The sequence below is a fragment of the Muntiacus reevesi genome, chromosome 7, assembly GCF_963930625.1.
Source record: "Muntiacus reevesi chromosome 7, mMunRee1.1, whole genome shotgun sequence".
Classification (NCBI taxonomy): Eukaryota; Metazoa; Chordata; class Mammalia; order Artiodactyla; family Cervidae; genus Muntiacus; species Muntiacus reevesi.
This window is the reverse complement of record NC_089255.1, coordinates 44,408,466-44,425,337: the sequence shown is the minus strand read 5'-3', so window position 1 is coordinate 44,425,337 and position 16,872 is coordinate 44,408,466. Positions and strand designations below refer to the sequence as shown.

At 47.2% G+C, this 16,872-nt stretch overlaps 1 protein-coding gene across 1 annotated transcript in view; it reads right to left on the bottom strand.

The window, feature by feature from the left end:
* LOC136172620 (death-associated protein kinase 2-like) overlaps positions 1-16,872 on the bottom strand; it is an 87,104-nt gene that overhangs the window by 62,941 nt on the left and 7,291 nt on the right. Inside the window, exon 3 of the mRNA XM_065942030.1 lies at positions 15,643-15,740. Within this exon, the coding sequence (XP_065798102.1) occupies positions 15,643-15,740 (98 nt within the window). The remainder of the gene's footprint in view (positions 1-15,642; positions 15,741-16,872) is intronic.

Sequence of the window (16,872 nt, the reverse complement as noted above, 5' to 3'; positions counted from 1 at the left end):
CTTTATTGAACTTGTTACAATATTGCTTTTGTTTAGGCTTTTTTGGCCTAGAGGCATGTGGGACCTTATCTCCCCAAGCAGGGATGGAACCCGCAGCTCTTGCACTGGAAGGCAAAGTCTTAACCACTGGACCGCCGGGGAATTCCCTGAATCTAGTGTGATCTTGAAAGGCAGAAACTGGCAGCCTAAAGGGCCCTAGGTGCCTTTAAGACTTAGTAAACAGGCAGAAAGGTGAAACCAGGCAAAACTCTTCCCAGCAGCTAAGATGTCTCTGATTTCCTCACAGCAGCTCTACAGAAGCAAATCCCTTAAGAAAAATAGAAGGGTTTGCTGGGTAAGGGGTGAGGTTTTAAAAGTAAAGAACCTAAGGGCTGGAAGGTCTTAAGGTAGCAGCTAGCCCAGCACCTGCACTGCCAGGAAAGGAACTGAGGCCCAGAAAAGAATGTCTTCCTGGGACGTTCCTGGCGGCTCAGTGGTTAAGACTCCACGCTTCTACTGCAGGGGGGCACGGGTTTGAACCCTGGTAGAGGAATTAATTAATGGGATTCCCTGGTGGCTCAGACGGTAAAGCATCTGCCGGCAATGCAGGAGACCCGGGTTCGATCCCCGGGTCGGGAAGATCCCCTGGAGAAGGAAATGGCAACCCACTCCAGTACTCTTGCCTAGAAAATTCCATGGATGGAGGAGCCTGGTGGGCGACAGTCCATGGTGTTGTAAAGAGTAGGACATGACTGAGCGACTTTTCAAAAAGGAATTAAGATCCCACCTGCCTCCCAGTGAGGTCAGAAACCAAGTGTTCCTTCCAAAACACTGCAGACCCAGGAAGGAGGGGGCTCTTAAGTGACCAGAGTTATAAGCTTCCGGCACTGACTGGGAAAACAAGCTAGAGTTGAGAAATGATCCATTCTGGAAAAATACAGTTGGCTGCATGTGACAGGGAAGCCACAGGAAACAAAGGCCCAGTCCCTGTAGGTCTTCTAGCCTCACATGAATAAATCATGATGCCATAGTGAATGGATGGGATCTCCTGCCTCAGGACGAATTAGTCATCGCATTTAGCAAATCCCAACCTTCTCTGGGTGTGGCTGGCAGTTCAGCCAGAAAGAAGAAACACCTTCCAGTCAAGATTCTGAACCAGAGGCTTGGCGGCCTGCATCCTCCCCAGGGCTGCAGTGACTCGGGTTAAGTGTCCATTGACTCTATTTTCCTCTAACCAAGGGCTCCCAGATGGCCTTCTCCCAGCCCAGAGCATCCAACCACCAGAGTGACTGTCCCAACAGCCCAAAGGTCTCTGAAAGGTCCTGTCTGGTAATGGCAGGAAGCTCCTGGGGGTAGAGGGGAGGCGTGGGTTTCTCCAACCCTCCCTCAAGCACAGGGAGAACCTTCCTGCAATCACCCAACGTTCAGCCTGAAAGGGAGCTCTGAGAGTATCTAACAGCCCAACACCCTGTTTTCCAGAAGAAGAGATGAGAACCCAGGAAGTGACTGATTTATCCAAAGCCACCTAGGAATTTAGGAACGAATCAACCGGGACTTCCCTGGTGGTCCAGTGGTTAAGATTCCCCTTTCCAATGCAGGGGATGCAGGTTCAATCCCTGGTCGGGGAACTAAGATTCCCATAAGCTGAGGGGCAACTAAGCCTGCACACCACAACTAGGAGCTGGGGACTTGGGGACCTCAACAAGGGAGAGGCCCATCCACCATGAAGATCCTGTTGCAGGTAAGACTCAACACAGTAAAAAATAGTATTTTTTTTTTTTTAAATAAAAGGAACATATCACCCATTCCTGGGTTTTCATTTGTTCTTCTGGAAAACCCATGTTGGATTACTAGATATTCTCGAAGGTCCCTTTCAGGTTCCACATTGTATGACCATCCCAACAGCCCTGGGATCTCTGAAGGAGACTCAGGTTCTGGCCAAGTCCAGGAGCCCCAAACACTCTCCTATGCCAGATGAGCAGCCAATGGTGTCTACCAAAGACTACGGGCGAGGTACCACTGGGGAGCTGACATCTAACTGAAAACACAGATATGATCCCTCAGAAAAGTCAATATCATTAAATAGAAACAAGATGTGCCACCTTTGAGAGAGGACAGATAAGTCAGCAGACAAGAAAAAGGGCATGGAGAAAGGAGGCATCCTCAGGGAAGGATGGGGGCGATGTGGGCAGAAGAGCAGAGCAGGTCTCTGCAGAGCGGTGAGGGGGCAGGAGAGGGCACTGTGTGGTCAGGGACCCGTGCCAGCTGCAGTCTGGCCAGAGACAGACAGCCTGGCTGACCCGTGGGCCCTGCCTGGCCAAGGGCACCCTCTCTCCTGCCTATGCCAGGCAGGACAAGCACAGCATGTTCCAGGTGGGAATTACTGCTCTGAAGTTCAAAGTAGCCAACCCCAGGGCTCTGGGAGCTCCTTCTACGAGGCCATCCCACTGCTGGTCTCTGGGGGGCCAAGACCCACTTGACCATAGGCTCAGGGGGCTCCTTGAGGAGGGGAGGTGGCCGCATTGGCACAGGGCCCAGCCTGCAGTGAGCGCACTGACTTCAGAGGTCTCAGGCAGCTCCAGGAGGTGCAAGGGGTGGCAGATGTGGTAGGTAAAATAGTGGCCCCTCAAAAAAAGATATGCCTGTGTCTTATCCCCAGAACCTGTGAATGTAACCTACGTGGAAAAGGGATATCTGGGTATGTCACGGACTTAAGGATCTTGAGATGAGATCACCCTGGATTACCTGTTAGGGCCCTAAATCCAGCCACAGTTGTCCTTATAAGAATAAAACAGGACTTCCCTGGTGGTCCGATGGTTAAGAATCCACCATCTAATGCAGGGGACACAGGTATGATCCCTGCTCGGAGACCTAAGATCCCACATGCTCTGGGCAGCTGAGCGCGAGTGCCACAACTAAAGAAGCCTGTGTGCCCCAACAAAAGAGCCCACATGGTGAAACAAAGACCTCCCACGTGCTCCAACTAAGACCCAAGGCAGCCAAACAAATACAAAATAGCACAGGTAAAACGCCTGGTCTATGATGTGCTACACAACAGGAGCACGATAAACGGGAGCAATTATCATCATTCTTTAGACGAATAACAAAGTTTCTCTGGAACACTGGCCTGAGCCTACCCTGTCCTTACTGCTGAGGTAGGACACAAAGAGATCCACAGCCGGGGGGCTGTCTTCCAGGGCCCTCACTCAGCAGAGAGTGGCTGAGTACCTGCTGTGGTCCCTCTTCTTACTCACCTTACTCACTTACTCACCTCCATCACTTACCTCACCTCCATATTCCTCGCTCGCCAGTCACTAGCCATGATCTCAGCCCTCTATGTGCCTCCCATAGGCATGCAATTCATGCTTGTTTTGTATATAAGGAATAAATGGTATTGAGTGAGTCACCCAACCCTACAAAACCCCGAACTACACCTCAAAGGCTGTCCCATCTTCTTCGAGGTGGGCTCTGCTGGGCCCAGGACAGTCTTGGGATACTCACATCTCCCTGTGCCCAGAAAGCCTGCATTCCAGCAGCATGGCAGGTCCGCATCATAAACTGGGTGCAAACCTCCCTGCCTTTCCTGCTCTGGAGTCAGAAAACCTGGGCTCAACTTCTAACGCTGCCTCTTCCTACATGTGTGACCAGGTCACTGAACCTCTCTGAGCCTCTTTTTTCTCTTCTGTAAAATAGGGTTAATTGCTCCTGCCTATCTAGAAATGTAGCGACAAGAAGAGAATGAGATAATGTATGTGAATGTGCTTCATAAACTGTAAAGTACTATACAGATGAAGGTGATTATTACGATTATCACTTAATGTCAAAAAACAGACACTGGACTTCCCAGGTGTTCCAGTAGTTAAGAATCCTCCTGCCAATGCAGACACAGGTTTGAACCCTAATTCAGGCAGATTCACATGCCACAAGGCGGTGAAGCCTGTTAGCCTAACTACTGAGCCAGCGCTCCAGAGCCCACGGGCCACGACTATTGAAGACCCTGTGCCTAGAGAGCCCATGCTCTGCAACAAGAGAAACCACAATGAGAAGCCTGTGCACCGCAGCTAGAGAGTAGCCCCCAGCCACCATAACTAGAGAAAGCCCACGTGCAGAAACAAAGACCCAGCATGCCCCCGCAAAACAAAACAAAAAACAGACACATTGGTGTGAGCCTCCGAGGAAACCAGACTCTTGAGCCAGGAGAATACAGATGCCTCTGCTCCTTTCAATTTTGGTAACTCTGAAGCCTTCTCCATCAAATTAAAAAATCCTATATGGCTTTGCCAGGAAACCAAATATATTCTAGCCACAACTCTGGAGAACCACAAAATAAGCCATTCTATTACGGGTGCTGCTAGGCTTCAATCAACTCAGCTGCTTGGGCCGAAAACCCAGTTTTTTAAAAACACCGCATACCACCACAATTCAGCCCTTCCCCCAAAAAACACATAGCCTTTCTCCTAAGAAAATAAAATAAGTGGTGTGAGTGCGTGTGTACTCAGTAACTCAGTCGCGCCCGAATCTGCAACTCCATGAACTGTAGCCCACCAGTCTCCTCTCTCCATGGGATTTTCCAGACAGGAATACTGGAGTGGGTTGCCATTTCCTCCTCCAGGAGATCTCCACCAGGGATCGAACTCATGGCTCCTGTGGCTCCCGTGTGGCAGGAGGATTCTTTACCACTGAGCCACCTGAGGAGCCCAAAATAAGTGGAAACCAATTTTAACCAATGAACTCCAACTCTGAGAGATTCACTGTTAGAAAGCAGGCCTTCCTGGGGAAAGGCGGTGGAGAAAACATTGTCAAGTTAGTTTGAAGGTAGAGAGATTACCAGGGGAGGTGGGTGAGGAAGTGAGGCTTCTGGCCAATCCCAAGGACTCTGTGGACCTCTCTGGGTCAAAAGATCGATTGCTCAGACTAAGAAATTAGCTCTACCAAGCCAAGTACAAAGTCAAACCCCCATGATACTCTTCTACTGGTTGTTTTAATTAATCAGGGACAAACGAGGCCTACAGACCAGTTTCTCCTCCCCCAGAGGTTCTGATACTGCAGACCCCCAACTCTAACTGCCCCCCCTAACAAATGACCTCTGCCATCACACAAGCAATGAGGAGGATGAAGGGACCATTGGACTGGTCAGAAGGACCCTCAAAGAAGGCTCAACTGTCCCATGGGTCCTGTGGTCCCAGTGCCCCCACTGGGTCGCCCCAGGGCGAGGAGGGCAGGTGCACCCACACCTGGGGACAGGACTCACATCAGGATCCTACATGTAGTTATTAGGTAGGTTAGTCACTCAGTCTTGCTCAGGCTTATCCGACTCTTGCAGCCCCATGAACTGCAGCCCACCAGGCTTCTCTGACCATGGGATTTCCCAGGCAAGAATACTGGAGTGGCTTGCCATTTCCTTCTCCAGGGGATCTTCTCAACCCAGGGGTCGAACCCGGGTCTCCTGCATTGCAGGCAGACTCTTTACTGACTGAGCCACCAGGGAAACTCCATATAGTTACTGGCCAATCCTCTCCACTTGGAGTTGCCTCCTCCTCCAAAGACCCTCAGTCCTGAATGGAGACTGCATGCACCTTGCTGTTAGCTCAGGCTCTCTTTGCAGGGGTCTGTTCTCCAGTGTAAAACCCTAAACTGCTTGAGAGGCAGCCTGGCAGGGTGGGAAGAGCACATGCTTCGCAGCCGGGCAGATGTGGGTGTGAAAACAATCTGCTGGGCTCTGAAGTTTTGTTTGTTTGTTTGTTTTTTAATAATTTTATTTATTTATTTATTTTTGGCTGCATTGGGTCTTTGTTGCTGCACGGGGACCTTCTCCAGTTGCAACAAGTGGAGGGAGGCTACTCTCTAGCCGTGGTGTGTGGGCTTCTCACTGCAGTGTCTTCTCTTATTGCAGAGCACGGGTTCTCGGGCGCACAGGCTTCAGTAGTTGCAGCATATGGCCTCAGTAGTTGTGGCTCACAGGCTCTAGAGCACAGACTCAGTAGTTGTGGCTCGTGGACTTAGTTCCCTCATAGCATGTAGAATCTTCCCAGGCCAGAGATCAAACCTATGTTCCCTGCATTGGCAGGCAGGTTCTTAACCACTGGACCACTAGGGAAGTCTGCTCTGAAGTTGTGGGTGTCTCCTCTCACCTCCCTGCTTTCCTCATCCCTAAAAGGTAGCTAATGCCAGCACACAAAGTTTTGTAAGGATTAGTAATAACATGTGGACGGTTCCTGGGGTAGAGTTGGTGCTTAATCAGTGATAATTATTATCATAATGGCACTCCCACCTGTGCCCTCCAAATTCTAAGGCCTGGGCCCTCCTCCATACCCGGCTCCTGTGACCTTATAAGAACCACTGGAACCACTTACCAGACTGCCCTATTCTCAGACCTGCCCAGATCTGGGCCAAGGCAGGCCTGGTCACTGCAGAGTATAGGACTGGCAAACAGAAAGCGCTCAGAGCAGTAAGTGTTTGTTGACACAGAAAAAAAAAAAAAAAAAAAAAATCCTGCTCTCTCAAGTGATTGGAATTTTTTCCCACCACATTCCACTTTCATGGGTACAATCAATAAGTAAACACACTTAGATCAGGGTTTATTCTGAAGATAAACTTCTCTCATATGGACTTCTCTTGTTTTTTGACAGCTACGTTACCATACAACACACAGCAGGCAAAACACAAAGATTTGAGGTACTTAGATGATTCTGAAAGTGACTTCTGACTCTTCAAAGAAGGCTGTCTTTTTCTGATTATGAAAGCAATGTGATCATCTGGACAGTGTGAAAAACAGGAAGAAAAAAAACACATACCAAAAAAAATCCAATTATTGGCAATTTCACCATCTCTAGAGAACGTTACAGTGCATGTTTCAATGTATTTCCTTCCAGTCTTTTTTCTGTATGCTTCAAGAATGTATGTATCCATTCATTTAAAAATGAACCATGAATTGGAAGAATCAATATTGTCAAAATGGCTATACTACCCAAAGCAATCTATAGATTCAATGCAATCCCTATCAAGCTACCAATGGTATTTTTCACAGAACTAGAACAAATAATTTCACAATTTGTATGGAAATACAAAAAACCTCGAATAGCCAAAGTAATCTTGAGAAAGAAGAATGGAACTGGAGGAATCAACCTGCCTGACTTTGGCCTCTACTACAAAGCCACAGTCATCAAGACAGTATGGTACTGGCACAAAGACACAAATACAGATCAATGGAACAGAATAGAAAGCCCAGAGATGAATCCACGAACCTATGGACACCTTATCTTCAACAAAGGAGGCAAGGATATACAATGGAAGAAAGACAACCTCTTTAACAAGTGGTGCTGGGAAAACTGGTCAACCACTTGTAAAAGAATGAAACTAGAACACTTTCTAACACCATACACAAAAATAAACTCAAAATGGATTAAAGATCTAAATGTAAGAGCAGAAACTATAAAACTCCTAGAGGAGAACATAGGCAAAACCTTCTCCAACATAAATCACAGCTGGATCCCCTACGACCCACATCCCAGAATATTAGAAACAAAAGCAAAAATAAACAATTGGGACCTAATGAAACTTAAAAGCTTTTGCACAACAAAGGAAACTATAAGCAAGGTGAAAAGACAGCTGTTAGATTGGGAGAAAATAATAGCAAACTAAGCAAGAGACAAAGGATTAATCTCAAAAATATACAAGCAACTCCTGCAGCTCAACTCCAGAAAAATAAATGACCCAATCAAAAAATGCGCCAAAGAAATAAACAGACATTTCTCCAAAGAAGACATACAGATGGCTAACAAACACATGAAAAGATGCTCAACATCACTCATTATCAGAGAAATGCAAATCAAAACCACAATGAGGTACCATTACACGCCAGTCAGGATGGCTGCTATCCAAAAGTCTACAAGCAATAAATGCTGGAGAGGGTGTGGAGAAAAGGGAACCCTCTTACACTGTTGGTGGGAATGCAAACTAGCACAGCCACTATGGATAACAGTGTGGAGATTTCTTAAAAAACTGGAAATAGAACTGCCATATGACCCAGCAATCCCACTTCTGGGCATACACACCGAGGAAACCAGATCTGAAAGAGACACATGCACCCCAATGTTCATTGCAGCACTGTTTATAATAGCCAGGACATGGAAGCAACCTATATGCCCATCAGCAGACGAATGGATAAGGAAGCTGTGGTACATATACACCATGGAATATTACTCAGTCATTAAAAAAATTCATTTGAATCAGTTCTAATGAGATGGATGAAACTGGAGCCCATTATACAGAGTGAAATAAGCCAGAAAGATAAAGACCATTACAGTATACTAACACATATATATGGAATTTATAAAGATGGTAACGATAACCCTATACGCAAAACAGAAAAAGAGACACAAATGTACAGAACAGACTTTTGGACTCTGTGGGAGAAGGCGAGGGTGGGATGTTTCAAGAGAACAGCATCGAAACATGTATATTATCTAGGGTGAAAGATATCCAGCCCAGGTTGGATGCATGAGACAAGTGCTCGGGCCTGGTGCACTGGGAAGACCCAGAGGGAGCAGGTAGAGGGGGAGGAGGGAGGGGGGATTGGGATGGGGAATACATGTAAATCCATGGGTAATTCAAGTCAATGTATGACAAAAACCACTACAATATTGTAAAGTAATTAGCCTCCAACTAATAAAAATAAATGAAACATAAAAAAATAATCAAAAAAATAAATAAATAAATAAATAAAAATGAACCATGAGTAAGCAGGGACAGCAGCTGTGAATCAGCCGAGAAACCTCCCTCCTCCTGTTGTCGGCTCTCCCCACGCCCAAACAACTTATTTGTCAGTGATACACCCACACACTGTGTAAATGCATCTTGTCTTATCAGTGCTTGTTGAACTTCTGCCCTTGGAGTGAGTTAACATTGTCATCTCTGCTTTCCATTTTTGTGCCACACAGTCAATATTTACTAGCTGTGTTGCTAAAACAGGCCCTGGGTATGGCCTCAATGCCAAGCGTCCCTGTCTAATCTCTGCAGCAGCAGCCTCAGTGGCACCACAGGCTTTACTGTGTCCAGGGCCATGGCACTTGGTGAGTGACTCCTTCCCTGTTGAGCAGGTGGCCTCTGACCCAGCAAGGATGCTTCACTTAATCATAAAGTCACAGGAGGCTAGTGCTGGAAGGCTAAACGTTAGAGATGGGGAAACTGAGATGCCCTGGGGAGGGAAAGGATTTGCCTAATCACTTACAGCTTTAGAACCAAACCCAGGATGCCTTCACTCCTATACCAGCTCTCTTTGCACGGTCTCATCGAATGCATCAACATGGAGAAAGAGCTGCAGTGACAGTGGGGGACAGAACCCATTTCATAAGGACCAGAAATTGGGCCAGTGCTCTAAGATGGTCTGTTTCACAGAGGAGTCTTCCCAGGACTGACCTGGTCTCTTACAAAGATGATTCAGGTGATCCTATGGCATCATCAATTCAGCCATTTGCTGGAATTCATTCATTCATTCACCTATTCATATGACAACATTTTACGGTGCCCAGTCTTGTGAAGGTATTGCTTGTTTCACCAGAGCAGTTTCATTGACCCTCATTTTCTGGAAGGACCTCTTAGCAGTTATCAAGAGACATACTAAACAACAAGGTCAGGTCCTACTGTATAGCACAGGGAACTATGTTCAATACCTTGCCTTGTGATAAATCACGAAGATGTCCAACAGAATGGAATTCTCCAGGCAAGAATACTGGAGTGGATAGCCATCCTTCCTCCAGGGGATCTTTCCGACCCAGAGATAAAGCCCGGGTCTCCTGCATTGCAGGCAGATTCTTTACTGTCTGAACTACCATGGATTCCATGGACAGAGGAGCCTGGCGGGCTAGAGTCCATGGCACTGCAAAGGGTCAGACACAGTTGAGCAACGTTCACTTTCAATAAACCATAATGGAAAAAATACATATATATCTATATATATATGGGGGGTGGGGGCGGGCTTCCCTGGTGGCTCATTTGGTAAAGAACCCGCCTGCAATGCAGGGGACTGCCTACAATACTGGAGATTCAGGTTCGATCCCTGGGTTGGGAACACACAGAAGGAAACGGCAACCCAGTCCAGTATTCTTGCCTAGAAAATCCCATGCATAGAGGAGCCTGGCAGGGGTTGCAAAGAGTTGGACACAACTAAATATCTAAACCACTACCACATGTGTGTTTGTATAACTGAATCACTTTGCTGTACAGAAAAGCTAACACAATATTATAAATCAATTATACTTTAAAAATAGAGACTTGTCAGGTAGCCTCAAAGAAGTCTGAGGCTTAAAAGAAATTAACTATAGGAAGGAAATGTAGGAGAATTATGGTTTGGGGGTAGATTGCTGACAGCAGGCCTCTGAAGGAAGTCCCTGTTCTTAAGAGCACCTCAGACACTAGCAGGAAGAAGTCAAAAGCAAAAGTGTGATATCAAATGCCTGGAGTGTTTTTGTGGAGTAACAGAAAGAGGAAGTACTGGGAGCAAGGAGATCTGTATTCACATTCCACTTGCACCATCAAAATGCTGCATGGCCCAGAGAGGGTAAGTAGCTCATCCAAAGTCAAACAGCAAAGTGGTGGCTAAAGTGGGGCTTGAATCCAGTGCTTTGCTCTAAGTCCATGGCTGATGGCTCAGATGTCACAGATGGATCTTTGCATTTCTCTCATCCTCTGTCCTGAGAAAGAAACAACCACAACTTGGAACCTCCACAGCAGCTCCTCAGCTGAGATCGGTTGCTGCTCCCAAGGGGAAATGCTGGCATCTGCTCTCTCTGGGCCTAGATACCCTGCTGGGGTTCGCAGGACCAGGCTCAGACACTTCCCGGAGAGGCAGGAGCAGGACAGAAGCCACAGGCTAACACCAGTGCAGGAGGAAGCTGTAATGTGCAGCGACTCTAGCACACGAGAGGGGAGAACAAATGCGCTTTCTGTACAGCTGCTGGGATGTCAACCAGCTCTGCACACTTGCCCTATTCCCCTCCCCCGCCCCCTCCAAGCAAGAAAACAAAGAAGGTCGTATGAACAGGGCTGTGATGAAAATAATGCTGCTGCATTTCTACCTTCTTCTGGGCTTGGAAACACAAACTCAAGCCCTCGAGGGCTCAGTGCTGGCTGAGTACAGTCTATGGTTACACCAGCCCCTGTGTTTGTTGAGTGTCTGCTATGGATCCAGCTCTAGGCTAGAAGTGGTGTGAACAGTAAGAAGGATAAACCTTGCCCTCTGTCTAAAGGCGGCTCTCAGCCTGGCTCAGAATACAGAATGAACCTCCAGAAAACTTTCTACTTCAGAACAATTATGTACGGGGCAGTAATGGACTAAGTCAGCCACACCCTTCAGTTTCATCTTTCAGCCACTTATCCCTGACTCTGTATCAGACAACTACAGGAAAGATGTGGCTTAGACACTGGCCTCGAAGCTCTTACCTTGCAAGGAGGAAACTAAGGTGGCGACAAAAATGGAAACTAAACACATTAGAGACAAACACCATCTCCCCGGACTGTGACCAATACCAATGACTAGTAAAACTTAAATGGTCAGCTTAGACTTTTGTCCATCCCCTGCTTGTTACCCTGGGCTTGCCCACTGCTTCCCTATCAGAACCTGTCATCCAGTTTCTGGGGGACCCACCTCCACAAACACAACTTTCATTTTCCTGTCTATTCTGGGTGGCTCAAGTCCACACTCACTGCTCAGCCTATTCAAATCCCACCTATTCTTCACTAAGCTCCCACCTCCCGAAATCTTTCCTGGTTGTTCTAGCCCACAGAGGCAGCCACGTTCCAAATCAGTATCATGTGGATAGTCTGCAAGTTCTTTCCACTGCACTGTGTTCTGACAGCTCTTGAATTCCTGCCAAGGAAGATATTCTCATGGGCTGTTTTGTTTGTTTGTGTGCCTCCACAACCTCTCTATAAGTTCCTAGAAAGTATAAACTATATCTTTGCACTCACTCCCCCTCCAACCTTCCCTATGCCCATCAAAGCACCTTCTACCCAATAGAAACATGGCATTTTCTAGTTGAGGAGGGGTGGAAATGGGACTAGGGGGCTAGAGAAGAAGAGAAATTTGATTAATGTCACAGTGCGAAACCAGAATAGAGACCCTGGGAGCCAGGTGAAACTAGAACTCATTCAAACATTTACTGGGCACATACTATATGCCTATCACTGAGTAAGACACTACGAGATGAAACAGAATGACCTCCAGAGCCTATGATCAGAAAGCTCACTGGACTGCAAGTGGCCTTAGGGTAGCTTTTGGTTAAGGGTTGGGGCCAAAGAGGATGGAAGCACACTCACAGGCAAATAATGGCAACTAGAGAATCCATAACATACTGTAGGAATGTAGAACAAGCGCACCCAACCTTGCCTGCTGTCCACATGCCTGAAGCAGTCAGGACAGGTTTCTGGAAGGAAGCAGAACTTGGGCATGGGTAGAAGTGGAGCAGGGCTCCATATACGGGTGAGATACAGATGACACAGGGAAGGCATGCCAAAAGGTGGTCACTGCAACAGAAAGTGAACCTAGAAGCCAGAAGGGAATTCGCTTGTGGAACCACTGCATCTTCCATTCCCTCCACAACCTATATCAAGCCTCAGACAGGAGGCTTTCAGCTGATATATCACTGGTCCAGGCAGACAGAGCTTTTTACCCAGTCACCTCCATAGCTTACTATGTTTCTCAAGTGCCATTCTGAAAGAAATGATCTTTTATTTTCTTCAAACTTTAAACTTTTAATTTTGTATTGGGAAAAAGCCAATTAATGGGCTTCCCTGGTGGTTTAGCTGATAAAAAATCTGCCTGTAATGCAGGAGACCTGGGTTTGATCCCTGGGTTGGGAAGATCCCCTGGAGAAGGAAATGACTACCCACTCCAGTATTCTGGCCTGGAAAATTCCATGGAGTGTATAGTCCATGGGGTCGCAAAGAGTTGGACACGACTGAGCAACTTTCACTTTCACTTTTCACATAGCCAATTAACAATACTGTGATAGTTTCAGGTGAATAGTAAAGCGACTCAGTCATCTATATAGACGAATCCATTCTTCCCCAAACCCCTCTTTCATCCAGGCTGCCACATAACAATGAGCAGAGTTCCCTGTTGTATACAGTAGGTCCTTGTTTGTTATCCTTTTTGGGTTGGCAGCATGCACATGACCTTCCCAAACTCCCTAACTATCCCTTCCCCTCCAGACACCATAAGTTCGTTTCCTAGTCTGTGAGTCTTTTTCTGTTTTGTAAGTAAGTTGAAAGAAGTGATCTTGGATCCAGGTGTACGGTCTACACAAATTGGGACACTTCAAGAAATATGGATTGACAGAGCCCCACCCCAGACCTTCTAGATCCGAATCCCTGGCATGTACACATGTGTGCTTGTTTTAAACCTCCTCTGTGATTCAGATGTAGTGCCCAAGATGACAATGATGGTGCTACATACTTCAGTCATAATCTCATTCAATCCTCTAGAGTCAGGAGAGATTGAAGTTCAAATTCTGGGCTGATAAGGCAGGTGGTATGTTCTCTACTTGAGAGATGAGAGAACCAAGGCTCAGAGAGGTAACGCCACTTGCCCAAGGTCACACAGGCAGTGAATAGTAAAACTGGTACTTGTACCCAGGTTTAACTTCTGAGTCAGAGAGACAATTTTATTTTATTTTTTAATTATCTTTGGGGGTTGGGGGTGGTGGAGGGGGCATGCTACTGCATGGCATGTGGGATCATAGTTCCTCAACCAGGGATCAAATCCACACCCCCTGCATTGGAAGACAGAGTCTTAATCACTGACTTCCAAGGAAGTCCCCCAAGAAACAAATTTTTGACTGTGCATTGGAGGGGGTGGTTCACCTGCCCTGGAGATGGTCCAACCACAGGCCCTCCTGGAAGGTAACAGCACAGACAACCAGGGGCATTGGGGTTGGAGGGGAGGGTGGAGCCAAACCGGCTTGGCCAGGGCCTCAGCATGCTTCCTGACCAGCAGGGAGCTGAAATCTCAGAGACATGTGTGGACCCCAGGAAGGCTCTTACGTTAGGGCTCAGCTGAGATATCAGAAAGAATTTCATAATCGCAAACTCTGGAAACACTGCTGACTTAGCTGAGTCCAAAGGTGTGTTCTACAATCTCTTTACAAAATCTTTTCAAGATTGCTACCTAGACCTGTGTTTACAAGGCCCTGTGCACACACAGCCTTACCTCCACTCCAACTGGCCTCCCTGCTCTCAAGAGGAGGGGCTGGGTCTTTGTGCCTCTGTTTCCTTTTCTGTAAAATGGGGACAGTGACCTGCCCACCTGACCACCTACCCCAACGTGGAGGCTCATGATCAAATGATGTAACAGAGAAGCTGCCTGACCCAGCTCCTCCCTATGAGCTCCTCAAAACAAGACCACTGGGCTTCTAGCATCATCCTGCCCATATCTACAACCATTTGCTGCATACTTCCCGTGTGTCAGGATATGCCCCTTATATCTGTGCCAGGGAACAGGAAAAGTGTCATTTCGAAAGCTGCTCAGAACTGTTATCCATAATAAGGAAGACAAAAGACTCCATCATGGGGAGGGGTTTGGTCAGAGATGGCTTTTTGTATGGGAAGAACTTTAAAGGGTCTTTGATTCTAGGAAAGTGATGCCCAAGGCCCTTTCAGGAAGAGGCTGTAACAAGAATCTAAACTTCCTACATCTGAAAGAATAGGGGGTCTCTTTTAAGGGGTAAGTATAAAGGACAGTAGCAGATGTGGGGTTGAGGTCCTGAAAGACCCCAGCACCGTGGCAGAGGTCAGGAGTCAGAGGAGCAGAGGTGACTGTTACCCCTCCTTTAAGGTGTTTCCTTCTCTGTGCAGAAATGCCTCTCACTACCCCCACACCTTCCATGAAACTCTGTTTACCTGGCAAAAAGCCTCAGGGACAAGGCAGGCCCTTGGAAACAGACCTGAGTCCATGCCTGAGAGGGTCACAGAGAAAGTGCTGGTTTGTCTTGAAGGAGGAAGGGGGTCTGTGAGTCCAAGGTCCTGAGGCATCAAGGAGGGTGTGAGCACTCCCTGGAGAGACCCAGAAATGCAGGGTCAGGAACAGGATTTCCTGTTGCCCTGGAATGGAATGCTCATTATTCTTATTTGGACAGTAAAAGAGAGGATCCCAGGAGGCTGGAAAACAGCCCCGTGAAACAGGGACCATCTCAGGACAAAGAACGGAGCCCAGCAGAGTGAAGCTGCCCGAGGTCCAGCGGACCACAGCAGCAGAGCCAGGCTCACACCTGGGCCCGGGGGCTAGGGCTCGTCAGCCTCCGGCTCCAAGCCGGAGTTTTCAGAACAAAACCCAGAGAGCCGTGGAGAATCCCAAGTGGGTTTCAGAAAAGAACCAACGGGTCAGATCTCAGGCCAGAGCCTGGGGAGGGCTTTAGGAGCAAAGCAACACATAAAACAAGAGTCATTTAGATTGGCCATAACTGTCAGTCGGGTTATACTGAAAACATGGAACTCAACAATTCTAGTCCCTTCTGCTGCAAGTCTTTATTTCCAGAGAGAAGATTACTTGCAGAGGTGCCCAGAACAATGACTCACCCTCTGGATCGTTTGTAAAGATTTCCACAAGCCCTGTGACAAGCCTGTGACCTATAAGATCTACCGATCAGTACAACTCTCACAGCCACTTACCTCCCCAGCTCCTCCCCGATGTCATAAAAGTCCTCCACCTTCTGCTGCTTGAACGTCTCCATGTTTGGTCTCTTCATCGAGGCCTGGAGCGTACAGCCCTGAAACAGGAGAAATCCGGAGGTTAGGACAGATGTGTCCATTGGGACCAGTCTGACTCTAGGCCCCAATGTAAATGGATAAAAATCAAAGGGTAACTCACAGCCCTCATCCCCCAAAAACAGGCTTGATCGAGCCTTTCCTCAGGACCTGTGATCAGTGATGTACGATTCTCACTTGATTTATATTAATTCAAGTTTGTTAAGGAGACAGATCTGCTCTGAACATGTTTGAGAGAAAACAGAGCCATGGGCAAACTGGGCAATTTGTTCTGAAGAAATTCAGGTCTACTAAGAAAAGAGGCATCTGTGATGCAGGGAAAAAAGAGCCCAGTTTTGAGTCGGAATAAGTGAAACTTCCTGAAAGAGGAAAACAAATGTTCTTACCAAAAAAAAAAAAGGGTAAATGTGCGCGAGGTGACAAACTTGTTAATTATCTAGACGAGGGGAATACTTTCACTATATATAAGTGTATCAGATCACCATGATGTACATTTTAAATATCTTAGAATGTGAAATGTCAATTATAATTCCATAAAGCTAAAAAAAAAATTTAAAAAAAGTTTCAGGTTCAAGTCCCACTTTTGCCTAAGTCATTTAACCTGCACAGTCTTAACTTCCTCATCTGTAAAAGGGGTTAATACTGTAAAAACCACTGCAAATCAGGATATTATTTTGTAAACTACAAATTGCAGTAGAAAGGTAAGGGATTATCATGACCTCAACTCCCTCAGGGGCTGTGCCACCCAATTTCAAGTCTGAACTGATTTGCACTTCATTCATCGCCCTAAGGGAAAGATTGGGGAGGAGGTGTGACAAATAACAATAGGCACCAGGAGTCAGAAACCTGAGGATCTAGCTGCAATTCTGCCCACAACTAGCTCTGTGACTTCATCTCCTGTCAGCGGGAGGCCTGTTTCCTTGTCTGTAGTGCGGCGCTAACTCGGCCTGTCCAGTGAACCTTAGTGAGAACCTCAGGACAACGCTGAGCCACGCAGGGCATCACCACTCCACAGAAGAGGCCATCTGCATCCTCCCCTGGGATCCTCCTGCCCCAGGGAGCCCCCTAGTCCTGGGACAGCCACGTGCCACGCTGGATAGCACCCTAAGGGCAGGGCCCAGGATACAGCAAGCA